Genomic DNA, 27,533 nt, shown 5'->3' on the forward strand with positions numbered 1-27,533 from the left:
CTCGATATTATACAATTTGCATACATAGAAAATTTGTGGAAAAAGAAATTTGACGTCAATATGTTTTCAACTCTGACTTTGAACCAATTCTGTTGAATGGATATATTAAAATAAATTTGAAATAAGTATGTCGAGAGCTCAAATGAACCCTACCAATTCCATGAAATTATGTTGCAAAGGGAAGAAAAAGAGCAAAAACTAAAACTGGAAATAAGACATCATGACTCAATTAAAGGGAAAACATTCACAAATAGACAGCTATACAGATATGACGAATTTTGTGTTAATTCACCTCAATATATTTAACAGTATAATTTCTATATTGGTAACATTAGCTATATGACAGAAAATCTGTACGATCCCATCTCTTATTTGCACTTGTGGAAGTTGTACTCCATAGCTCATTGAAGGGGAACCTTGTTGTGGTTGTGACTTTATATCTGTTACTGTTACAATTTGGTTGCAGCAATGGAGGAAATAAGATCTAAGTGCAGCAATCTTTTATTGAACGAAATCCAAATCTTACAAGGAACAGAACAACCAACTTAAAGCAATGATAACAACTGACAAAGAACAAGACAGAACACAGGGTTTAAATAGACAGAACTGAAGAGTAAATTACCAATACACACCTGAACTGAACTAACAATCAATCAGAAACTATAGGAACAAGCCAGCAGGGGGCGAAGGAAGACAGAACTGAACTAATTGACAGATAAACCAAACACAAACAAGAACAGAAATCAAAACAGACTGACATTATGACAATTTCTTACAATGTGACTTTAAATCTTGTAATTGCAACTACTTCTCATAACTGTAACTTTATATCTCACACTGCAAATTTATATTACAATCTGACTAGTTTTTCACAAAGCAACCTCATGCATTGTGATTAAAGCTCACAATGTCAAAAAATTGTCAAAAAAATTTACTATTAATTGATTTCACAATTGTGAGAATATCGCATTGACAAGATATAAAATTGTAATTACTTTTCTTTTTTTCGTGAAAAAAGGTTTAAATGTGTCTGTGGTTTCTTGCAGGAGGTTGTTAAATCTGACACAGAGACACTGAAGATTCGGGATAAACCCCAAATCCAGCATAGAGTGGTTCAGTGAATCTGGTGTTGAATGTGTGTATGTGTGTGAGTGTGTGTTTGTCAGAGACGCTGTAGAAGGACAGAGTGCCGGCCAACACGTCCACATACACTCCTACTCTATTAGAGCGGGCTGAAGGGCCAGATACATCAGTGCTTTTATTATTGAACCAGACTGTGTAATTCATATCAGAACAGTACAGACTCCAGGACATATCATTCAGTCCAAACCAACAGTCAATCCCACTTTTCCTGCAGATTTCTTTATATGCCACTGCTACATGCCCCGAGCCACTCCATTTAACCTCATAGTAACAACGTCCAGTCAGACTCTCTCGACACAGAACCTGCTCCTGCAGCTCAAATCTCTCTGGATGATCAGGATACGGCTGATGATCTTTCACACATGTTGTTTTTTTGTTCTTCTCAGACAGAATGAGTTGAGTGTGTGCTGTATTTGGATCCAGTGTGAGATGACAGGCATCTGAACACAAAAAGAGAGATCAGAACATCCCACATAGCAACATTTTGATGACCCAGATACGACCCACATCTGGCACACGTGGAAAGATGTTCTGGCCCACATGCAGCGTGGAATAACGGCCATTGGGTGGCTCACTCCTGTTTGCCAGATCTGGGCCACAAGCAGGCCATAGCAATGCCACATGTCAGCCAAGAGCAAAGAAATAAACCACAACTGGACCTTATCTGAGCCACAAAATCTGTGTATATTAAATATGGAGTCATCTCAGCCTTAATAAGTCTGTTAACAAGCAGAATCACTGAAGGAAAGAAGAGAACAGAAAAAGAGACGAGCAGAAACACAAGAACTACAACTGACTTCAGACACAGTCTAAGATGAAATCAACTGAAGAGAAAAGAAGACATTAAATCTGTGAAGATCTCAGCAGAGAAGGATCAAGCACAAACAGCATTACCAGCTTCACTTATTACTAACCAGACTGACTTTATTTATTACAGTATTTCATACGTCTACAGAAATTCCTAAAAAACATTTAATAAATTAAACTTCACAAGTTTATAGCAGTGGCTATTTATAATAAATAGTTTATAATAAATGATTGAGCTGAGAGTATCTTACTCTTACCTGACACTGATATTACAATTTCCATTATGTGGCTCCATTTATTAATTGTATGTTATTGTTTCATTGGATACCATCCATATTGAAATGGAATTAAAGCATGCCAAAGATTGGTGCACAAACAATAGCTCTGGTAGGTGTGTGTGTGTGTGTGTGTGTGTGTGTGTGTGTGTGTGTGTGTGTGTGTGTGTGTGTGTGTGTGTGTGTGTGTGTGTGTGTGTGTGTGTGTGTGTGTGCGTGTGTTTGTGAGGACATACATTTTCCAAATCCTGGTGTGATCCTGGAATATCCTCCATGGTCCATACTATACAGAGACAAAAACATACTCAAAAACAAACAAACAAACAAAAATTACATGATATGTGGGAAGGTTCTTAAGGCCTGTTGTTTGTATTTTACCCTGTCTGGATTATCTTGATCTCAGTATGTTTGGACCTTTGCCTGCTTTTGACTACTTTTTGGATTACCCTAAATAAAGACTGCATTTGTATCTTCAGCCAAGTCTCAAAGGATTGTTCTGAACAGGTGCAAATACTTCTCAAGGAAAGCTCAAACTACAGGACTGTGAAACTACCTGAATTGCTGTGGTGCTCTCACTACAGAACAAGGTTCCTTGTCATCTGTCTTATTCTTGTCATAGCAGCAATAATACACAACATAGATGAGGTACATAAACCTCAAGACCTTGTTGGCCATGATCCAGGGGTTTGGTCGTAGACCTTCTGTCCATGACACAATCTGTCTGCAACAGCAAAATCCTGTGGTGTGAGACTGCCTTAAGCTGTCCTGGGTTTAGGAGCTAATTGTAGAATTTAATGCTTGTTGAATTACTCCTAGATGAAAAATGTATTATTCCTAATATTAGGAGCAACATGCCCCTAGGTTTTAACAGTTGCTCCAAATTTTTTGCATTACGAGCAACTATTAGCCTTAAGATTTTTTTGTTTTTGTTGTGAATACAGCCCCTGATTTTGCATCTGTGTCACGTGAACCACCGCAGCACACACCAGTGTGCTCCAGACGAGAGACAGTATAGCACAGAATTAATCCTATGTGCAGGTCAGCACAGATAACAAAACATTGCAATCAAACATTGCAAACAAAAGGGCACAATAAAGTTTTAAATAAGTACTGCAAATTGTGATAGCATTTAACCCTTTAAAACTAGGCTCCCTTGAATCCTAGTAGGACTTTAAAAATATATGGGTTGTAGTAATTTGGTATTAAAGTAACAGGTCTCTAGTTTTACACCCTACATTTTTTTTAGAACAACTGTTTTCACTTATCTGAGATTTGTGGATTCTGCTGTATTACATCAGACAAAGCTATTTAAAAAGTAATGAGACCATAAAAAATATTTCAGTAGCAATTTCTTAACCAAAGATCCCTCTTAGGTGACCCCTAATCACATACAGACACACATATGAGTTATAACGTCTACACTGTAAAACCTAACAGTAATATTAACTAAATACAATTGAGTTCACAGCACTCAAATATTACCGAAACTTGAATGACTGAAACAGAACTCAAACTGAATGAGTTATAGAACATTTCTAGATCCCAGAATGATAATTGTATAATTAAGTGATTAATTAAGTGATGATTGAGCATTAGTGATGAGCACCTGCTGTTAACAAGCAGAATCACTGAAGGAAAGAGAAACACAAGAACTACAACTGACTTCCAGCCACAGCAAAATCAACTGGAGATGAAAGAAGACATTAAATATCTCAAGATCTCAGCAGAGGAGGATTAAACAACTCCACAAACAGCATTACCAGCTTCACTTATTAGGCTACTAACCAGTTTGACTTTATTACTGCCATTCGTCTACAGAAGTTCTTATTAGAATTAACAAAGGTTTAGAAGTTGATGATTTGAGTTTCATTTAAATCACCATGATGGAGATCAGCGTTTGCTTTAGTTGAGCTCTTGGCCCTTGACTTTTGCACTTAAGATTTTCTTTGGCTGCTATAATTGAGTGTTTATAAAACATATTGGTTATGGCACAAAAGGCAAGGAGAAGTCTGATTGGGCGCTGATGGTGAAGGACTGATGATGACAATCATCATTTAGTGACTTGATTCACTGATTTCATTCAGAGTCTGATCTCTGATTAACAGGGTAACATATTAGTTTCACTCAAAACTGTTATTCTACAGTATAAGAGCTAGCCATGTTGTGACCATCAGATATTATGAAGGATTTTACAAAGAGTTGTGCACAATAAGTTTCACAGAAAAGATATTGCTTTACTAAGACTCACACAGACATCAAGAATCAGCATATGAATCTCAGCAATGGTGACCATTAACAAATTATTCATTCTGCAATGCATGCTGGGTACTAGCATAATGCAAAACTTATCCATGGCTCCCAGCATGCATTGCGGCATAAATCATTTTTTAATGGTCACCATTGTTGAGATTCATATGCTGATTCTTGATTACTGTGTAAGTCAGCATGATACCATAGAGGTTTTTAAAATCTGATTGTCACAACAATGGGTCTTACAGCAGAATCAGTTCTATTATAATGAATAATACAAGTAATACATCACCTGTCTAATCAGAGATCAGAGAATCAAGTCACTAAATGATGATTTGTATCATCTAAACACAAGCACATGCTCATATTTTCTTTTGGCGTATGTGCCATAACAAATGTGTTTTATAAACACTCAGTTACAGCAGCCAGAGGAAAAACTGGTGTTATAAAGTCAAGGGTCAAGAGCCCAACTAAAGCAAACACTGATCACTATCATGGTGTCTTTAAATGAAACTCAATAAATCATTAGCATCTAACCCTCTGTTCATTCTCAATAACAACTTCTGTAGACGCATGACAAAAGTCAAACTGTTTAGTAATAAGTGAAGCTGGTAATGCTGTTTGTGTAGTGGTTTAATCCTCCTCTGCTGAGATTTTTAGAGATTTAAACGTCTTTTATCCTGAGTTGATTTCATCTAAGGCTGTGTCTGAAGTCAGTTGTAGTTCTTGTGTTTCTCTTTCCTTCATTGATTCTGCTCGTTAACAGCAGGTGTTAATCACTAATGCTCAATAATCACTTAATTAATCACTTAATTTATTGACTGCAATGTATATCTACTTTTAGTAAACTCAACTGAAATAATTGCAGAGTACTCATAACTATTGTTTTTATAAACTTAATTGAATTAAGGCAATCGGTTTCCTCAAATGTAATAAGTTAGCTTAACTTATTGAATTTGACTTTGTGTGTGACATTGTGAGCTAACAGTAACTGCAAGTGCTCTGAGTTCATTTAAAGTTTGTCATGTCACTGTTTTTACTCAATAAAGTGAAGTTTCAGCTATATAAAGTATTCAAATGCAGTGTAAAGTTTAATTGTGTATTAAGAAATATTATTGTTTTAGTGAACTCGATTAAAATAAGTTCAGAGTACTCATAACTATTGTTTTTATAAACTTAATTGAATTGAGGCAATCGGTTGCCTCAAATGAAATGAGTTACCTTAACTTGTTGGGTTTTACAGTGTAAACATACTTGAGACTCTGCAGTGAGCAGGTTGGATCCTTCAGTTTGTCGTTGAGCAGCTGGCCTCCTGATTCTCCTGGGTGATTGTAGCTCAGATCCAGCTCTCTCAGGTGTGAGGGGTTTGAACTCAGAGCTGAAGACACATAACCACAGCCTACCTCTGTCACCATACAGCCAGACAACCTACAGACAAACACACACACAGTCAGATCATTTACAGACACACATCAACATTATGATCGGCTGACTGACTGTACATTATCCATTATATGTTCTAACACACCTTAGTATCTCCAGCTGACAGTTTGTGCTCTTCAGTCCATCAGAGAGTAGCTTTACTCCTGAATCATGTATGTCATTGTTACTCAGGTCCAGCTCTCTCAGGAAACAATTTGTGGATTGAAGAGCTGATGACACAACTTCACATGACTGACTACTGAGATTACAGCTAGCAAGACTGAAAAAGATTAAAACACATGAAAATTAAGTTTTTAATCTCATTCTTCAACTGTATTTCTATATCATATATTTGTTTTTGCAAAATACGTTCAAAAGAAAAGATTAAGACACAACATTACGACAAAATTAAACACATACAGAGCTTTTGTGCAGTTGATCACAGCTGGTATCAGTCTTCTTCTACCCTCATCTGATGTGTTGTATTTCTTGAGGTCCAGCTCTTCCAGCAGCTCCTCTGACATCTGAAGCATGTAGGCGATTGTTGAGCAGTGAGCAGCAGAGAGTTTCTTCTCTGAGTGTTTGTCTGATTTCACAAACTCCTGAATCTCTCTGGACAGAGTCTGATCTTTCACTTCCAGCAGACAGAGGAACAGATTGATGGATTTTTCAGTGGAGATTCCATGTCCATCATTGATTTTCTCTTTAATGTACTCTGTGGTTCTCTTGATGCTCTCTGAGACGTTCTCTGTGTGTGTCAGAAGATCATGTAAGAGTCTCTGATTGGACTCCAGTGAGATGCCCAACAGAAACCGCAGGAACAGATCCAAATGTCCATTCTTACTCTTAAGAGCTTTATCAGTTGCATCCCTATGCAGATTATGCATCACATCACAAAATTTTAACTTATCAAAAATTTCGATAGCATAATGATAAAATGCATAGAAAGCAGCGAGAAACTCCTGAAAACTCAGATGAATAAAGCTGTAGACTTTCCTCTGATGAATAACAGATTCTTCCTTAAAGATCACAGTGCAAATCCCATAATGCACTGAGACATCAGTGACATCTATGCCGCTCTCTCTCAGGTCCTCCTCATAGAACATCACATTGCCCTTCATCAGCTGTTTGAAAGCCACTTCAGCAAGTTTCACAATCACTTCTCTGTTGGACTGCAGGATTTTCTCTGGATCTCTCTCCTCATATTTCTGATTCCTCATGTTGATCTGAATCAGCAGGAAGTGGATATACATTTCAGTCAGAGTTTGAGGGATTTCTGCACCCAGATCTTCTTTCAGGAGTGTTTGAAGCACTGTGGATGAGATCCAGCAGAAGACGGGTATGTGGCACATGATGTGGAGGCTTCTTGCTCTTCTGATGTGTGAGATGATTCTGCTGGCTTGATGCTCGTCACTGATCCTCTTCCTGAAATATTCCTCCTTCTGAGGCTCATTGAATCCCTGAATTTCTGTCAGACGGTTGATGTATTTCGAGGGGATCTGATTGGCTGCTGCTGGTCTGGAGGTGATCCAGATGAGAGCAGAGGGAAGCAGATCTCCTTTCACGAGGTTTGACATCAACACACCCACTGACGAAGTCTGAGTCACATCAGAAACTTTCTGAGTGTCTGAAAACATCAGTGTAATTCTGCTTTCATCCAGACCATCCAAGATGAACACAACTTTACACTCCTCATAAATCTTTGAGTCCAGATCTTGAAGTTCAGGATGAAAATCCAGCATAAGTCTATGAAGACTATACTGATGATCTCGGATCAAGTTCAGCTCTCGAAATGGAAGCACAAATATGAAATCTACATCCTGATTGGCTTTTCCCTCGGCCCAGTCCAGAATGAACTTCTGCACAGAGACGGTTTTTCCGATTCCAGCGATGCCTTTAGTAAGAACAGTCTTGATCTGGTCTTTCTCCTCACATCCTGGTTCAGGTGAGGCTTTAAATATGTCATTGCAGTTTATTGGAGTGTCTTGTGAGTGTTGTGTTCTGGCTGTTTTCTCCATCTGCAAAACCTCATGTTCTTCATTCACTCCTTCTCTCTCTCCCTCAATGACACTGAGCTGTGTGTAGATCCTGTTCAGGAGGGTTTGATTCCCCTGTAGTTTAATTCCCTCAAATAGTCTCTCATACTTGTTCTTCATGCTGGTTTTGTGCTGATCTTTGACTCTCTGCAGGTATCCAGTCTCCAGTGTGTGTGTCTGCAGGACTTCTTCAGTTTTGTCCTGCCTCATATGGGTCTGATTGTAGGATGTAGAGGACGGCACAGATCTGATCACAACATACAAAAGACACAACATCAACAAAATGCATGCGTTAAAAAGTTCACATAACATTATAATTAGTGATGCACCGATCATGATTTTTAATGGCCAATTTGGATACCGTTTTTTTTACAAGCAAACTGTCCGATTCTGAATTCCGTTTTATTCTTTCTTTAAGCAACAAACAAGAAAGAATGAAAGTATTCATAAACAAGATGTTTATTTGGTATTTAACCCTCTGAGGTCGGCAAACGCGCCCCCGCGTTTTGTTGGATTTTCTTCACATTGTAGCACTTTAAACTTAAATTACTCCATCATTTATGGTCATACAGAAAAAAAGAAATATAAAAAAAGAATCTGTGATATTTCTACTTTTGTATGTGTCCACTTACAATCAAATCAAAACATTGTGCTTTTGAAAAATAAAGAAAATAAACAGGGTGTGCGTTCTGCCTCTCCGTCGCGGTGAACTTTTTTTTCTTGAGCACGTCTATAAACTGAAACAAAACTCAGCGAATACTTGTCACACATTTATGAGCCATATACCTTTATAAACATTTAAGTGTGTACTTTTAAATGATCGGATTCAAACTGAAAACAAATATTCTCTGTTTAAGTAATTTGTATAAAACCAACAAGATGTCCAGTATCTCAAACGCTTGCTCATTAGTTTTAATTTGACCACGCCTACTCGCGCAAAAGATATTCACATGCAAATCTCCACATGGAGCGCGAACGCGCTCATTACCTCAAAAACAAAACACCAAAACACTTCATCAGTCTCTGCTTTTCGTCGAGATTGAAAGACGCGTCGTGAGCTTACATTGGCTTTACCCCAGAAGATGAACGCGATTTGAAGACAAGAAAGATAAGGTAAGAAATTCTTACATATTAGTTTGTTATTGTTGCATAAATTTCACATTGCAGTTGAACTGTTGCTAGATATATGGTGACTATTATCATATTTAGACCCGTGTTTACTGTTACTGTGTCTGTGGATATCTGGTCAAACGTAGATATGTATGGTAACCATAATGTTTTATATTTGAGCACGATCGCGTTTGAATGTATCACATTTTGGATCGCGATCGCGTTTGAATGTATCATATTTTGGAAAAGCAAAACGCTCCAAACGGCTTCATGTTTTTACTATTATCTCATTTCATATCATCATAACGAATGGAAACATTTGAAGTAACATGATAATCAATATATTTTTCTCTAGCTTAGTTACTGAAATCTTTTGGAAGATTTATATAGGCTGCTATATTGTTATTATTTTATGCAGCACTGCGCATAGCCTATACCTACAAGGCACAACAAACGTGGTGTTCATTATATAATATATTGTTGGAAACATTTGTGTGTGTGTGTGTGTATTCTGTGAATTTTAAAAAGCAATTTTAACCAGAAAAATCTAAAATGTATTCCCAAAATCGTGCAGGCCTTTCTCTTGATATCAGTGTGTTCACTTTTTTTTTTTTCAGGACCCAGATGCCACTGAGTCCTGCTGACTTCAACATTCACAGAGTCTCTGTACATGAACATGGTAAAGTGAAAATCAAACACCTTGGAAATGAAAGGTATGTACAATGTTTTTAGGAATGGCACAAAGGTCTCTTTCTTTGGATCATGTTGTGTTGTAAATAGTGATCGACCGATATTGATTTTTTATAACCGATACCGATACCGATTATTTGCATGTTTATGTGCCGATTACCGATATGCAGAACCGATATTTATTTACTGTTATACTTCTGTTTTTGACACAATTATTACAACACAAATGAACTGAACAAACAATTTTATTTATAACAATCACTCCCTCCTTGCATACATAAAAAACTTTATATTTATACACAAATAAATAGAGGGGTCTGAGTCCAAAAAATAAAGTGCATTGTTACTAAGTGTCTTTGTTTAAAAATAAAAGCTTTGATGAGGTAAAAAATAAAGCACAAAAATTATTCTAACATATATTCAAAGATAGTTGAGTGATGTATCTTTAAGTGGTTCCACATGTTGGAGGTATTTTTTGTATTGTATTGAAATGTAATTCATTTTAAACAGTTTTAGAAGGTTTATATGTGCCATTTAATAGGTTTAAAGAGTGAGGAATAATTCACTGAATAATATTAGCTGGAATATAACATTATCAGGAAAGTAACAAACAAAACAGCATATTTGCATTTTCCAACTAGTATGTTATTAATTATTAATAATGTTTTTGTCGGTCTAGATCATGAAATCCTTTCTGACAAAGTGCTGTTTATCTATGCGTTTACACAGAACTATAACTTAGGCCTACTCAACCGCGATCGCGCGTGGAGATAATAAATAATTAATTTCCACAGAGCGGTATTTATTTAGATTTGTATTAGCGAAATAATGGTTATGCAGTAAATGATAATATAATTTAGGTTGTTTAAACGAGATAATCTTGTCAAAAGTTTCATGCAGTAGCCGTGCTTGAGCATTCCTGGTCATCAACCCAGTGAGTGCGCAGCAATATGAACAAACTTTTTTTTTCGAGACTATATAAACAGCACTTTGTCAGTTGACATTTCATGATCTAGATTGAATCTAGATCATGAAATGCCAACTGACAAAGTGCTGTTTATCTATGCATTTATTTTACACAGAACTCAACCGCGATCGCGCGTGGAGATAATAAATAATTAATTTCCACAAAGCGGTATATTTAGATGTGTAACGTTATTAGCGAAATAATTGCTATGTAGTAAATAATATAATCTAGGATGTTTAAACAAGATAATCTTGTCAAAAGTTTCATTCAGTGGCCGTGAGCATCAACCCAGTGAGTGCTCAGCAATATGAACGAACTTTTTTCTCGAGACTAATGGTGAGCAAATACAACTGATAGAGAATTAAATTCAGTGCTTTTATTTTCAACATGCACTCATTCATGTCTGTTGTTTTATTTAATTCATGTAAAGTTACGTCTTTATTGGGGCAGGACATGACGGATTATGCTACGTGACTCCATGAGTTCGTCTCAATTTTTTAGAACCAAGCTGCATAAATAAACTAGGCTATATCAGGCATTCATGTCTCAAATCTCATTTCTGCATGTCTGTTATGTTAAATAAAGTTGAAAAATTAAAGCAAAGCAAGCAGAACATATGTTTTACCTGTGCACAGAGTTGTTGTTGACTGATCTCCTCAGACGCGGGCTGCAATGGCGGAATTCTCAAAACAGCCACAAGATGGCGCCGTTTATCGGCGAATCCGATATTACAAAACCGATACCCGATTATGGGAAAATGCTTAAATATCGGTAAAAATATCGGTAAACCGATACATCGGTCGATCACTAGTTGTAAATAAATCCAAACAATCTAAAAGCCATTCTTTTTTAAATCTCCTCATTCTTTGTGGAAGGTTGGTCAGAATGATGGGCCCTGATAAGCTCCTAATAGGGCCATTAGGGTGTGTCTTTGTCTTTCTCAGGTGTAAAAAGCCTTACATATTAATGAGATGATCCGCCCCTTCGCATATTGCTTTTTCACACAAAACACGTCGTAAAAATTTCAAATCAATATATTGTCTTCTCTGAATGAGCAGTCAGGGTGATTTTCACATAGTTTTGGAGCAAATATTCTAGGCTACGCCATACAATTTTCAAAAGTCTTGTGAAGAAATAATCAGTATGGGTTTCATGACCTTATTTCAGTGAGAATTTTTTTTGGTATTTTCACAAACCACGCATAAATGTCATTATCTCAAAACTACAAACTTTTACACACATGCTGCTGATATATTATTGTAGCAGAGTTTGTGCTGAATACAGTGTAATTAGACTTTAGCCATGAAAATGTCACAAGTAACAGAAATAACCACAAATGTCAGAGCATGTCAGAACACCTCCAGGGCCCAGAAAACAGCTCAGACCTCAGAGGGTTAACAGACCAAACTGGATTTTGGCTATTGAAAACAAAAACTTTAACCATCTGAAATTAACAACAATAACTGCACAGTAAGCACATCTTTTAAACAAAGATGGTACTGACATTTAGCATCAGCATCCCTTTTGTTTTTAAATTTGGTTGAACTTGAAACTACATAAAACTGGACTTAAATGAAAACATTAACTGTAACCATGTGAAAATAAAGGCAACAACTGCATAGTTCTGCAATCCAAACAACACAATTAACACACATTCAGCAATCCAAACAAAGATGTTAGGCTACTTAATCAGCATTCAGTATTTTTATTTTTTTTTATTGGTGTGAAGTAAAATAGAAGTTATGAGTGCTTCATATTTACACTTAAATTGGTACTTTCTGCACTTTGCTGCAACATAAAATATAATCCGCTCTGTGCTGTCCAGTGGGCCATGCAGCTTTGACACACAGACACAGATTTTGATAGTTGGACAGCTAAATAAAACCAGAAAGTGTGCCAAAAAAGTAGGCTGATGAGTAGTGTGGGTGCATTCATATTTTCTGAAATAATCAGCTAATATTTTTCCTGGAAAGCAGGTTGTTGAAACCATGCCTATAGAGGAGAAAACCCTTTCTGGGCCCTGCCCAGTGTGATTTATGTCAAAGCATTCCTTAGCCCAGTTGTTGGATTTAAAAAAAGAGGTTATTTGTAACAAACGCTTTAAGAAGCCAAATTCTCATTTTCTTTTTCTTCATTTTTTTCAATATATAAAATATATATATATATTTATATTATTTCTACTTTAAATTGTAAGTCGAAAAATGAAAAATTTACATGGACCACCATCCTTACAATTTAATTATTTTCCTATCTGTTGGAATGCTTGCTCACAAATATTGATACCAAATGTATACATACTATTTATAAATTGGCTCTTAAAGAGTTTTTTTTCTCTGCCACAATTACATTTGGCTGTTCACTGGAGACATTAAGCATACTATAGGCACACAATTAGGCAGTGTTTCTCAATTGCACTCATTGGCACCCACCTCCTAATATGTTTTACTCTCCCTGTTTAACACACTATCAAGCTGATGAGCTGAAAAAGGTGTTTTAATTTGTAAGACATCTTAAACATTCTGGGAGGTGGGTCCTAGGACTGGAGTTAAGATACACTGCATCAAGGCATTACATTTAAGACAATAAGGCATAGTCTTCTGTGAAGCTGCTTTAAAACAATATATATTATGAAACCAACTGTATTCAGATTTTTCTAATTTTGACCTATTGATAGACAAATGTTTGTCTATCAATCTGTTGTCCCAACATGTTGGACTGGGTAGCCTGAATGCACTGTAAATTGTTTTGAAAGCAATTGCCACATGCATTCATTGGTATCGTACTGTACCTGAGGTCAGAGGTGAAAGTAATGGGGTTGTGCATGGACTGATCACTCCTCATTGACACACAGCTGGGTCCTGCACCACACTCTTCTTTCTCCTTACTGTCCTCCTCTCTCTCCTCACAGTGATGCATTTTTGAGGTGTGTTCCCCTTCCCGTTCTCTTGTTTAAGGCCTTTATCTGTTAATTATCTTCAAAAGGACAATAAAAACAAATTTACAGTAACATTGGAAACAATCATGTTTCATCTCTCAGATTCATGGATTAAAACAGTACTTTTTAAGCTCCATTGCTCTTAAACTAGTTTCTGGTCAAACACCTCCTGCTTGCAGATGGCAAACTAAAATCTGATTATTACCCTAAACCAGTGGTTCTCAATTCCAGTCCTCGTGACCCACTGCTCTGCACATTTTGTATCTCTCTCTTATCTGACACACTCAGTTCAGTTCATGGAGTCTCTCTTAACCCCTTCCCCATCACCCCCAATTTTGGCAAGTGCTGCATACATGAAATGCCCAAAATAAAAAGGTTACTGCTCATAAGTAATTCTGAATAGAAACATAACACACATACATTTAGAAAGCCAACACTTGAGAGTTTATAGTTCAAGACTCAAAATTAACCAGACTGTTATTAATATTGAGATATATAAGCTCAAACATATTTTGAACTAAAATAATCTGGGATCACCAGTGATCCCTGACAGGTAAGGGGCTGAGCTGATGATCTGGTTCAGGTGTGTTAAATAAGGGAGACATACAAAATGTGCAGAGCAGTGGGTCACGAGGACTGGAATTGAGAACCACTGCCCTAAACTGTGTGCTTTCATCATTTTTTTTCCTTCTGCACTGGCACTTCAGTGTGTTTCTCAATCAGAAGGATATCCTACTAAAGCCGTCTCAGTGTGAAGGATCCTTTGGAAGGCAGCTTTCATTTTGCGTCCATCATTTTGAAGGATATATGCATCATGTGTATCCTTCACGTCCTCCAATCACCCACAATCCTTTACACAGAGTTCAATTCACAAGAAAAATAATAAGCGGAAAATGAGTCGACACTGAAAATATGTGGATCTCATAATGAACTCAGGCGAACTCAAAGATAAAGGCATCATGATAAGGGCATTATTTTATTTTTTTACATAATGCTTAACTTTCCATGATACAAATGACTGGGAGACCACAAGACGTTTTTCTTCACTGTGCTGTATTAACAGAAAGACATATAATATGAAGATTTTAATTATTAAGTATTTTTCAAAAGTAGTTTTAAATAGTATTTTTGCACCGACACTGTGGGGCAGAAACCTCTGACATTGCCATACGAACTCACAAGACTGTCTCATAGCCTTCATGCTGTCTTCATGTATTACCCGAAATATCGGAGAACAATTGTTGTAACAATTAACTCTGAGATGTAATTAACATTAACCATATGTTTGAAAGCAAATTATTCATTAATTGTCGTTCTGGTGTTTAGTGATGTTACACCATCTACATAATGCTCAGATAGACAGCAAGAGGCAAGGGCGTAACTTTGGGTCTACCATTGGGGGGGTTAAACTCGCGGCATATTTATTTATTTATTTATTTATTGAATAATTTTCTTGTGTAAAAGGTAACATGCTAATTTACGAACATCTAGCCAGCCAACTCCAGTCAACAAAACAAATCATCAGCTAACTCAGTGTTTCTCAAACTTTTTCTGCCATTCCCCACTTCGGAGGTAGGAAAGGGTTCCGAGCCCCACCTGTCCCCAATCACCCCAACAAAATGTTAATAAACTAGGCTTTAAGTTTAACTGATAAAATGTTTTTTATTAACATCACATTTTAAAAACTTAACATCAAATAACAGCATTAAAAACTTTCAAATAGAGAAAATGAAAGTGCAATTATATTATCACTTTGCATGAAATAAGACTCAAAAGTAGATTAAAAAAATGTGTTTGCATTTAGCCTCTGATAACATCAAATTCAGAAACTGAGAAAATACAAGTGTGGACTAACGTTAGTTGTGCTTCGATTCATTTTGTCACTTTGCAAACTCATGCAAAAAAAAAAAAAAAGAACGAAAAAAAAAAAACTTAATAATCTCAAATTCCTAATAATGTACGTATTTTTTTTAGGTATTTTAATAAGATAGGTGGCGCATACAGCTCAACTAACGCGATCGTTATAAAGGTGTTTGAACAACAAAACACATCCTCTTGCACATATTTGACAATCGGAATATCAGATATATCCTGCTATAGCTAACAAATTTGTGAAATTTTGAATAAAAAGGAAATAAAAGCAGATCATCAGTCATTCAGCGCTATTGTGGCTGCGGTGTGACCATAGGTTTGACAAGCAATGAATGACTGATGCGTCTCCATGGGAACCATAAAGTGATACTACGGATAACGAATAACGGTCGCCTTGAAAAACTTTTAAACTTACGTGTGAAAAGGTTAAGTAAGGCTTACATTTAAATGTGTCTTTGTTTTTTTTTTGTTTTTTAGTGTATGGTCAATAAATAAAGGAATAAAAAAATGGGCACAAAACCTGTTTGTCGCGCCCCACTTGTCATGTCTCTATTCCCCACCAGTGGGCCGCGCCCGCACCCCACACTTTGAGAAACGCTGAGCTAACTTAACAGCTAACTTAGCAATAGGTACCTCCGTTTGGTCAGGATTTTTCCTCTTTTTGGCTGGTGTCGACCAACAATGAAAAATCGTTGTCTGGCTGACTTTCAGTGTCCTTTTCATCTTTCCATCCGTTAGCATGTACCGTCAGCTTTATCCAACCATTCATACCAGCGACTGCGCAAAATAGTTAACAAACTTGATAGAGAAAGCGGGTTGGGTAATACCAAGTAGTCGGTGCGGTGGGCGGGGGGAACATTACAGATTTATTTAAAATATGATACTATCTTTCTTGCTGGCAAATGAAATTAATAAAGAAAACGAACAAAAGTATTCATTCGAAATATTACATATTTATTTTAATCTGAATGATGTGATGATATTGGGGGGGTTATATTAGCTGGATCTGATTTTTGAGGGGGTCATGACCCCCGTAACCCCCGTGCAAATTACGCGCATGATTAGAGGTGACACATGGCAAGGGTCAGCAAGTAGGTTCAGCATCAGGCCAAAAAAAACATTTTCGCCACTAGATGGCGGGCCAGAACATAGTCAAATGATAATTTAAGAAATGAATTGATGAAAAATGCAACTAGAATTGCCTGTGACAGACTGTTATGTAACTGGTAGTGAGCTGTTACTCTGTGTTAAAGGTCCCATTCCATGGATTATTTTATTATTTTATAATGTTTCCTGGGGTGCCCTTATAATGTTAGTATGTTTTTTAGATAATTTTTTTTTATAATTTAGAAATAAAAGGCATTTTTCCTAGCCTGATTTCATCCCTAGATTTGAACACTCTGTTTGAAGGGGCGTGTCTGCTGTGAGACTTCAGTGTAAACGCCCTCTGCTGTGATTGGCTGACATGCTTGCATATGAAATATCTGGCATTACATGTGGAACTATCTGGAAAACTTTTACTATTACAGCTATTATAAGTTTTTACTATTACAGCTATCGGGATTAACGAATCATGAGAAGTTTTTTAAGTATTTAGATATATTTCAATCACATAAAAGGTTGCAGTGATGAGCATTGAGCAGATGACAGTCTGTTGATCGCGTGAAAAAAGATCTTATCATTGCAACGCAGTTTCTGCACTATCACTAATGATTTCACCAATGCAAACATGAGGTATATAAATACACTAAGAGATTCGTTGTGCAGTGTAACAGCGTCATTGATTTCATAACGAGTTTTGGCAAGTGTCCAGATAAACTCGCGCTGTGTGATTGACAGCTTGGGCGATTGGAAAGGGATTGTTCTTTGATCGCTTTCTGTATATTAATCACAGTTTAAGTAAGATTATTTTCATCCTTATAAGAGAAACGATGTGAAGTTGATCGCTACTTCCATAGTAAATCACTACTTACCGCTTGCTGGAATATAGTTGAAATTTCCCCCTTCGTCAGTATGAGACGCTGAGAGAAGTCTGCTTGATATTATCCCAGGTTAGAAAAACAGTCCGTGGTGAAATGGACAGAGCAAACTAACAACTTCGAATTAAACTTTTGCGGTATCCGATTATAGATAAACATCAACCCAGCCAGCACAGCCATGTGGGGCCCAAATGGGTTTGACCTGGGCTATCTAACTGGGACCCAGCCAGTTTTGTCCTCGGTTTCCATGTAGGCCCCACATGGGTTTGCCCAGATGAAATGAACACTGCTTAGTGTGCACACTACAGGCTGTTTAATGTAACACTGAATCAGTGTTGGAGGTAATGAGATAATTAAGTGATTGAATAATGATTGTGTATTATTGACGAACACCTGCTGTTAACAAGCAGAATCACTGAAGGAAAGAGAAACACAAGAACTACTTCCAGCCACAACCTTGGATGAAATCAACTGAAGATAAAATACATTACATCTCTCAAGATCTGATTAAACAACTCCACAAACAGCATTACCAGCTTCACTTATTACTAACCAGACTGACTTTATTTATGTCAGACATCTACAGAAAATAATTAAGAAGAGGTTTAGATGTTGATTACTTATTTGAAAGTAATAGTTTGATTTGATGTTACCACTGTGGCGATCAGTGTGTGCTTTAGTCAGGCTCTTGACTTTTTAACATTAGTTTTTCTCAGGCAGCTGTGTCTGTTTGTTATGGCGAGAACAGCAAGAGAAAATATAATCAGATGCTGTAAGCTGATTGATGATAAGAGTATAATCATCATATAGTGGCTTAACTCATTGATTATGTGTGAGGATTATACGGGTAGTATGTTATTCATTTTGTTTATTGTTGTGATTCTACAGCAAAAAAATAATAGAATTTAATCAGATCATCAAATGATTTTTAAAACCCTATTTACACATGTTGGACTACTGAAAGTTCTACTTGCACACAGACATCAAGAATCAGCATATGAATCTCAACAATGGTGACATGCTTCATGGTGCAATGCATTCTGGGAGCCATGGATAAGTTTCGTATGATGCACTCAGAATGCATTGCAGCATGAAGCATGTCACCATTGTTGAGATTCATATGCTGATTCTTGATGTCTGTGTGCAAGTAGAACTTTCAGTAGTCCAACATGTGTAAATAGGGTTTTAAAAATCATTTGATGATCTGATTAAATTCTATTATTTTTTTGCTGTAGAATCACAACAATAAACAAAATGAATAACATACTACCCGTATAATCCTCACACATAATCAATGAGCTAAGCCACTATATGATGATTATACTCTTATCATCAATCAGCTTACAGCATCTGATTATATTTTCTCTTGCTGTTCTCGCCATAACAGACACAGCTGCCTGAGAAAAACTAATGTTAAAAAGTCAAGAGCCTGACTAAAGCACACACTGATCGCCACAGTGGTAACATCAAATCAAACTATTACTTTCAAATAAGTAATCAACATCTAAACCTCTTCTTAATTCTTTTCTGTAGATGTCTGACATAAATAAAGTCAGTCTGGTTAGTAATAAGTGAAGCTGGTAATGCTGTTTGTGGAGTTGTTTAATCAGATCTTGAGAGATGTAATGTATTTTATCTTCAGTTGATTTCATCCAAGGTTGTGGCTGGAAGTAGTTCTTGTGTTTCTCTTTCCTTCAGTGATTCTGCTTGTTAACAGCAGGTGTTCGTCAATAATACACAATCATTATTCAATCACTTAATTATCTCATTACCTCCAACACTGATTCAGTGTTACATTAAACAGCCTGTACTGTGCACACTAAGCAGTGTTCATTTCATCTGGGCAAACCCATGTGGGGCCTACATGGAAACCGAGGACAAAACTGGCTGGGTCCCAGTTAGATAGCCCAGGTCAAACCCATTTGGGCCCCACATGGCTGTGCTGGCTGGGAACCACGTCTGTCGTTCGCCATCAATACGCCTGTGTTCCTGTGGGCGGAGGTTAGTCTAAACACGGTTCTGGTGATGTCACTAATGACGGAAGTAGAGGGGTGTAGTCCAATCCAGCCATTTTTTGTAGTCAACTTCTGTTAAATAAAATATCTCGCTTGGCATTGAACTTTGAGCTTCATAATTTTACAGATATTTTTTATACTCTAACAACAACATTACACACTAACTAAAGTTTGAAACATGGGATCACGAAGAACGGGACCTTTAAATCCTGTAGTAGAACAGTCATTAACAAAAAGCCGCATTTGTGTGGCGGTGTCTGGGTTTTACACTGGATAAATTAATAAAGTAGTGACAGGTAACCTGGCAAGTATCTTCATTCACCAACTTGCAACAGAGACCGCCTTGCTAAAACACACATATGTGGGAGATGCGGAATGGATAAAAATAACATTAAGAAAATAAATGAGGACTTGAATAAGCCCATTAATGGCATGTTTGAGTCATGCTCTTAACGAACTATGTCTTATTTCCTCTTTCCATATTGTGAATAATAAAGGTGTATCATTTTAATTTGCTTGTTACACAATTATTTGACACTTTTACACTCAGAATTATTCCTTGGCATCCTCACGTACTAAACTTTTTTTTATTATTATTGTTTGCGTGCTGGAGGTACACTATTACGTCGTGTGCAGAGTGATGTTAACATAAGAGAAAATGGCACTATCAAAGAGTCTAAAGAGGAAAGTTGACAGTGAAAATAGGGCATACAAAGAAGAATGGAAAGACCATATGCGTTAATCTACCTAGTTTTGTCAATGCAAAGCCGGTGTGTCTTATCTGCAACGACGCGATCCACAGACTCTTTTGAATGTCTTTTCAAATTAAAAGCTCTCAATTCATCTCAAAATAAAACATTGCTGCAAAAACGTTCTCATACTTTTATTTTGAAGGCACAATCAATAAAGATGAAGTGATTGTGAGTAACTGTTGCTGTCATGACAGATCTATTTCAGAACCAGCCGCTATCAAAATAATCTGGCTGCGGGCTGCTGTAGTGTACAGCGACATGCTTCGCAACAAGGTGTGTTCGACCGCAGATGACAAACATGACAAAATACTTTCATTTCTAACTTATAAGGTTGCACAGAAATGAGGAATGAGGAAGGAATGAGCGGCATTAACCCAGATAACAGAGGATCTTGATTTGTAACATTCCAAGAACATACAAATGTTACTAGAACATTGCTAGAATGTTATTTAAAGGTTAGTGTGATGTTCCTGAAACATTCTTTCAATCCTTCAAACACCTGCTGTGAACAAGCACTGAAATAAGAACACAAACTACAACTTTCTTCAGACACAGCCTCAGATGAAATCAACTGAAGAGAAAAGAAGACATTAAATCTGTGAAGATCTCAGCAGAGGAGGATTAACCCTCTGGGGACCAAGCTGTTTTTGGGGCCCTTGAGATGTTCTGACATGCTCTGACATTTGTGCTTTTTTCAGTTATTTATAAACATGTTAATGGCAAAGGTGTAAATTCACTCTATATAGCACAAACAGGCCTACCATAATATGCGAGCAACATGTATGTAGATGTTTGTATTTTTAAGAGAATAATGTTTATGCGTGGTTATTTAAAAAAATAAAAATGAAAGTTGCTGAAATAAGACCACAAAACTCATACAAAATATGTGCCCACAAGACTTTTGACTAATGGATGTTTTCTCTTCGAGTTCTAGCTTCAAAATTATGTGAAAATAGTCTTGCTTTATCGTTCACAAAAAAAAAATACATTGATTTAAATGGTGTAAAACAGGTTTTGCTTGGAAAGCCAATATGCCAGGGGGAGGAGTAGTTTACACCTTAGTCCCACCCACTCTGCATAATGACTCTGCATAATTAGCCATTCATTCAGGTGTGACACTGACTGAGCCACAATGCAAGGACAAAACATGTATTTAGAAGAAGACTTATATTGACCATTTAAGATTTTGCTTACATCTATCTTGTAAATATGTTTTGCTATTTTATTAAAAAGGTTACAATTACAACAATAATTACAATTTCAGCAATATTTCTGCAAAAAAGTACTCTTTCTTTGTAAAAAAAAAAGAAAGATTATAGGCCTACATTTTATCATATGTATTCATTAGTTTGAATATAGCCAACATTGGAACATCTTAGTCTATGACTTTATTTTTGACAAAATAGTATTTTATATATATGAGCAGAAAAGCTTATTTGATGTGACAGTATATTCTACAGTAAAAACTGTACCCAAATCTAGTCAACAAAATATTGTCTTTCATACTTCGCCTGACTAACGTTGTTTTTATGAAATATTAGGGCATAGCCTATAAATGTTAATTTGCAGTTTAATACGTTGCTTATACAAATACATTTTATTTCAACATATTTCAGTCGATTTTTACTCATCTCAGTAGGCTATAGCAAAGCAGTTTATTCTTTCACACACAGACGCGCGATTCATATTTAGGCTAAACAGTCTTTACAAATATGTACCCTTCATTCATCTCACAGAAACGCGATTCATATTTAGGCTAAACAGTCTTTACAAATATGTACCCTTCATTCATCTCACAGAAACGCGATTCATATTTAGGCTAAACAGTCTTTACAAATATGTACCCTTCATTCATCTCACAGAAACGCGATTCATATTATAGAAACGCGATTCATCTTTTTGTTTACATAAGCCTACAACGTTATTCCATAACGTTATTCCACATTAACACTTTAGAAAGGATAACTTAGCCTACCTCACTCCTCAGCGGGATCTGCTCCTCATATTGCTCCTCATATCAGCACGGAAACTTTTCTCCCTAAGGTAGGCTATATTATGCCTCTTTGTTTACAGCTGATGTGGGCGTTTCACAGACTGAAATGGTTCTCAGAATTTGCGTTTGAATAGCACGCGCTCTCCGGGGCGTGGTCAAATTACTTTTGAATGGCTCGTAATGAGCTCGACTGGAGTCGCTCTCTTTTTATACAGATTACAGAAGCTGATAATATTAGTTTTTTATATAAATTACTTCATTTAAAAGCTGCGATCTCAAGCTTTATGCCCGTGGGTCTGTTTGCCTGAATTTTCGCGGAGTTATAGATCATTTTCGAACGCGTTTCAAATGGGAGTTTACTGACAGAGAGAAGGCAGAAATAGCATCATGTTAGTTTTTCTTTATTTGTCAAAAAGCAAAACACTTTATTTTTATTGTGAGTATACAGAAAAAAAATAGAAACTGAACAGGATCGATTGATGTATTACACGAAAATGAAAGATCAAAATTAACAGAGCATTTTGTGTTTATTTTTCATTGCTAAAAAAAAAAAACGAGCAAAACGCGCAGGCGCGTTTTTGGTCCCCAGAGGGTTAAACAACTCCACAAACAGCATTACCAGCTTCACTTATTACTACCCAGTCAACACGTTGATCTCACAGTGATCTCTCCATATGACCACAATGTGAGTTCACAGTGAGCTAAAAGTGTAACCTCACAGCGTACTCGCTGTGTGCTCACTTTATGGCCACAATATGAGGTCACCCCAGCTATAAATGTTATTGGATTTGAACATTTTAGTTGAAAATGAAAATTAGGTTGACGTCTAAACATTTGATGTCAGGCTCCAACTTCATTAAACAACTCCACAAACAGCATTACCAGCTTCACTTATTACTAACCAGACTGACTTTATTTCTGTCAGACGTCTACAAAAGTTTTTATTGAGAATTAACAGGTGTTTAACTCTAATGTGTTTCTTTTGAAGTCACCATAACAGTGATTAGTGTTTCCATTAGTTGGGCTCTTAACTCGTATTATATCTTTTATCTTTTTTGGCAGCTGTGACAGTGTGTTTGTCAAACAAATTTACAGCAGCAAAGAAAGTTAAAGTGAAATGAGATCAGTTGATGATGGTTACCTGTTGATGGCTTTATAATCATCATGAAATAGACTGCTTCACTGAGGTAATTTGAATCTAACAACTGTGTTGTACCAATAATATATTCTCATCACAAACCCTGTGTAACTGCAGCATGAGGTCCAACAATATTATAACAATCAGTTAGAAGATTTTAACAAACATGAACATGAAAAATGAATCCACCGTGACACACAGAGATATCAAAAATCAGCACATGAATCTCAACAAGGGTGACAATATATATATATTTTTAGATAAACAGATTAATTCATAACATCACTGAAAAGCTACTAAATGTCACAAAAAAAACAACAGCAAAAAATAAAAGCACATATTTAGAATTAAAATAACTAGTGCAAAATGCCCATGCAAAATCAGTTTTTGTGTGTGTTTTTAGTAATTGTTTGTTTCTAACCTTCTAAACCTTCTAAAAATGATATATTTAACGATATCTTTTGCATTTCTCATCCAAACAACGTCAAACTTGTCACTGCACTTACTCGTGCCCGTGGCAAGACACCTGTCGAATTTGAAATCCATCGGACTAAAGGTTCGAGAGATATGTGGTTAACAGGCACACACACACAGACAGACAGACAGACAGACACACAGACAGACAGACACACACACACACAGACAGACAGACACACAGACAGACAGACGTCTGTCTAGTGCAAAATGCCCATGCAAAATCAGTTTTTGTGTGTGTTTTTAGTAATTGTTGGTTTGGTTGTTTGAGTGCTCATTGTTACAATTACACAGCAAAAGTTCAGTGACTTTTTTTTTATTTGTGCATGGTAGAAAGCACACAGTGAACTCTGAGAAAATGCTATGCTTGAGCAAACAGTTTGTGAATAGGCAACTACAAATGATGCCCGTGAAAGAGAATGTGAACGCACTGAAAAGGATATGTTTAGTTGGTGAATAGCATTTACACAGTAGCGATAATGTTAAGCGCACCAGAATGAATTATAATATTCAGAAGTAAACAGCATAGCTGACTTATAGATTGTTTACATCCACAAATGAATAAGCACGTTGATTCAGAGAGCAGTGCAAAATCAGTTTTTGTGAGCTGATCGCCGTCAAAAAAGTTCAGGAGATATTTCTTAGCGTTGGCTGATTTCAACAGTTTCAATATAATAAAAAATAACTTTTATATTGATTCAATGGATTAATTGCATTTTGGAAAAAAAAAGTGTCATGAATTTATTGCATTTTTGGGAAAAAATAATCCGTTTTTATAATAAATCTTTGAAAATCAAAGTCTGGATTTGATTTTTTTATGATATTATAACCTAAAGATGCTATGTGAAAGTTTGAAACAGAAAATAGTGGTTTTCATCTTGCCACTTTCTTGGTAAAGAAAACACATTTTTACTCAAATTAATCAAAATGGATTTATCACGTTCTGGAACCAAACTATAATATTCAGAAGTAAACAGTGTAGCTGACAGAGTGTTTATGTCAGAATGTTTATTTTTAAACCACAACCTTCTTGGGGCTTCTTTGAACGATACAACCCTCTAATGTCAGAATGTTTATTTTTAAACCACAACCTTCTAAAAATGATATATTTAACGATATCTTTTGCATTTCTCATCCAAACAACGTCAAACTTGGCACTGCACTTACTCGTGCCCGTGGCAAGACACCTGTCGAATTTGAAATCCATCGGACCAACGGTTCGAGAGATATGTGGTTAACACACACACACACACACACACACACAGACAGACAGACAGACAGACAGACAGACAGACGGACATACAGACAGACAGACGTTTCTGTAATTTATAGATAGATAGGACAATTCAGCTGCATAATTTATTCATGTTGCAATGCATGCTGGGAGTTTTGTACAATGATGGTACCCAGCATGCATTGCAGAAAGGTACTTTAGATTGTCACCATTGTTGAGATTCATACGTTGATTATTGATGTCTGTGTTTGTTATCGAACAGTAATTTTTCGTGCTCATGTTTATTAAAATCTTCTAATTGATTGTTATAATATTGCTGGAACTCATGCTGTAGTAACACAGGGTTTGTGATGAGAATATATTATTGGTACAACACAATTGTTAGATTCAAATTACCTCAGTGAAACAGGTTACTTCATGATGATTATAAAACCATCAACAGGTAACCATCATCACGTTTCGTTTCACTTTAACTTTCTTTGCTGCTGCAAATGTGTTTGACAAACACACTGTCATAGCGGCCAAAAAAGATAAAAGATATAATAAGAGTTAAGAGCCCAACTAATGGAAACACTAATCACTGTTATGGTGACTTCAAATGAAACACATTAGAGTTAAACCTCTGTTAATTCTCAATAAAAACTTCTGTAGACTTCTGACAGAAATAAAGTCAGTCTGGTTAGTAATAAGTGAAGCTGGTAATGCTGTTTGTGGAGTTGTTTAATCCTCCTCTGCTGAGATCTTCACAGATTTAATGTCTTCTTTTCTCTTCAGTTGATTTCATCTGAGGCTGTGGCTGAAGTCAGTTGTAGTTCTTGTGCTTCTGCTCGTCTCTTTTTTCTGTTCTTTTCTTTCTTTCAGTGATTCTTTTTGTTAACAGGCTGAGATGACTTCATATTTAATATACACAGATTTTGTGGCTCAGATAAGGTCCAGTTCTGGTTTATTTCTTTGCTCTTGGCTGACATGTGGCATTGCTATGGCCTGCTTGTGGCCCAGATTTGGCAAACAGGAGTGGCCCACCCAAGTGCCGTAATTCCACGCTGCATGTGGGCCAGATCATCTTTCCACGTGTGTCAGATGTGGGCCGGATCTGGGCCGACACAATGTTGCTATGTGGGTATTGTGGTCACAGTTTGAGCACAGTGAGAGCGCTGTGAGGTTACACCCTGACGGTATGACCACATGGTGACATCACTGTGAGATCAAAGTGTTGACTGGGTAACCAGATTGACTTTATTTCTGTCAGACGCCTGAATTAACAGAGGTTTAGATGTTGATGATTTATTGAAAATGTTTGATTTCATGCATCATGGAGATCAGTGTTTGCTTTAGTTGAGCTTTGACCATTTTGTTATGTTAGTTTTTTTTTAGTTTTTTTATTGCAATTGCAGGTGTTTTTAGAAAACATTTATGCATTGATAACACATCAACATGGCTGCTTAAAATGTTCATCTAAAATAAAGAAAACGTATATATTCTGATATTCAGATTTCATCAGATTTAATGTCAATCAGTTATTTAGAATTGTACTGTATGTATTGAGTGAACTGATGAATTTGACATATTTTGGGTTGGTTAAATATTTTATTGAATATCTTTGTTTGATCATGTGTAAATAATTAATGTATTCTTAATTTAGATACAGGCACTTTTTTTTTTTTTTTTTGATAAACCAGGACGGCCCAGTTTACCTGAAAAAAAATGTGTCTGGAGTGCATGATGCAAAAAAAAAATAATAATAATAAATAATTGTATTGGTGCAAATAACACATCATATGACCTGTATTCAAATTTAAATATTATAGCTGGGCCTTATAAAATGTATGGAAACTAAAAGAAAAGGAAAGGGAAAAAACATCTAGTTTATATACATTACAGATTTAAACAAAAGTTGCCCACTTTACCTGCATTAACCAAATAACTACATTTTCTAATATTAAAACAAACATTGTTGGTTTTAATGAGAAAATAATAATAAACTAATCGTGGGCGGATTAGAACTCAACACCAGCGAGACAAGCATTAAACGCTGATATTTACTGACTGATAAGAACAACATGCATTAGGCTACAGTATAAGGACAAAACATGAGTTGTGTCGACAAATTAAATTTAAACTCCTGCCCCACCGACTTTTAAAAACAAAATTCGCCAATAGTCTAGATATTAGTTTAATCGAGGACGTTTTCATCATTTGTACATTCAACTATCGTCCGGTTTGAAATCCTCATAAGGAAGTGGAGAAACTTAAATGACAGCGTAGTTATATCCTACATTGTAAAGTTTAACTTCTGAACTCACCTAAACAGGCTACCGGAGTTAAATACACAGGGTTTTTGTTTTATATCTCCGGACTGGCGTCTCTTCCGTTTTTTCTTTTACTTTTGTTTTCTCACATAAGGTGACTCGAGGTGTGTTCACTGCACCCGTCAGTGCTCT

At 36.4% G+C, this 27,533-nt stretch overlaps 1 protein-coding gene across 1 annotated transcript; it reads right to left on the bottom strand.

Annotated features, from left to right (window-relative positions):
- Positions 1-484: 484 nt before the first annotated feature.
- Positions 485-27,533, bottom strand: LOC311283486 (protein NLRC3-like). Its single transcript, XM_084397917.1, has 7 exons — positions 27,396-27,533; positions 13,489-13,673; positions 6,318-8,180; positions 6,004-6,177; positions 5,730-5,903; positions 2,462-2,508; positions 485-1,583 (listed from the first exon to the last, which is right to left on the bottom strand). The coding sequence occupies exons 2-7, from the start codon at positions 13,614-13,616 to the stop codon at positions 1,054-1,056; spliced, it is 2,916 nt and encodes a 971-aa protein (XP_084254043.1). The 5' UTR covers positions 13,617-13,673; positions 27,396-27,533; the 3' UTR covers positions 485-1,053.

The sequence above is a fragment of the Rutilus rutilus genome (genome assembly GCF_951802725.1).
Source record: "Rutilus rutilus genome assembly, chromosome: 2".
Lineage (NCBI taxonomy): Eukaryota > Metazoa > Chordata > Actinopteri > Cypriniformes > Leuciscidae > Rutilus > Rutilus rutilus.

Excerpts from the sequence above, each read along its gene's own strand:
- LOC311283486 (XM_084397917.1), bottom strand. The coding sequence starts at position 13,616 with ATGCATCACTGTGAGGAGAGAGAGGAGGACAGTAAGGAGAAAGAAGAG. Across the intron at positions 6,178-6,317 it reads ATCAACTGCACAAAAGCTCT|TCTTGCTAGCTGTAATCTCA; the intron begins GTATGTGTTTAA and ends AATCTTTTTCAG. Across the intron at positions 2,509-5,729 it reads TGCTCACTGCAGAGTCTCAA|TATGGACCATGGAGGATATT; the intron begins GTATGTTTACAC and ends GTCTCTGTATAG.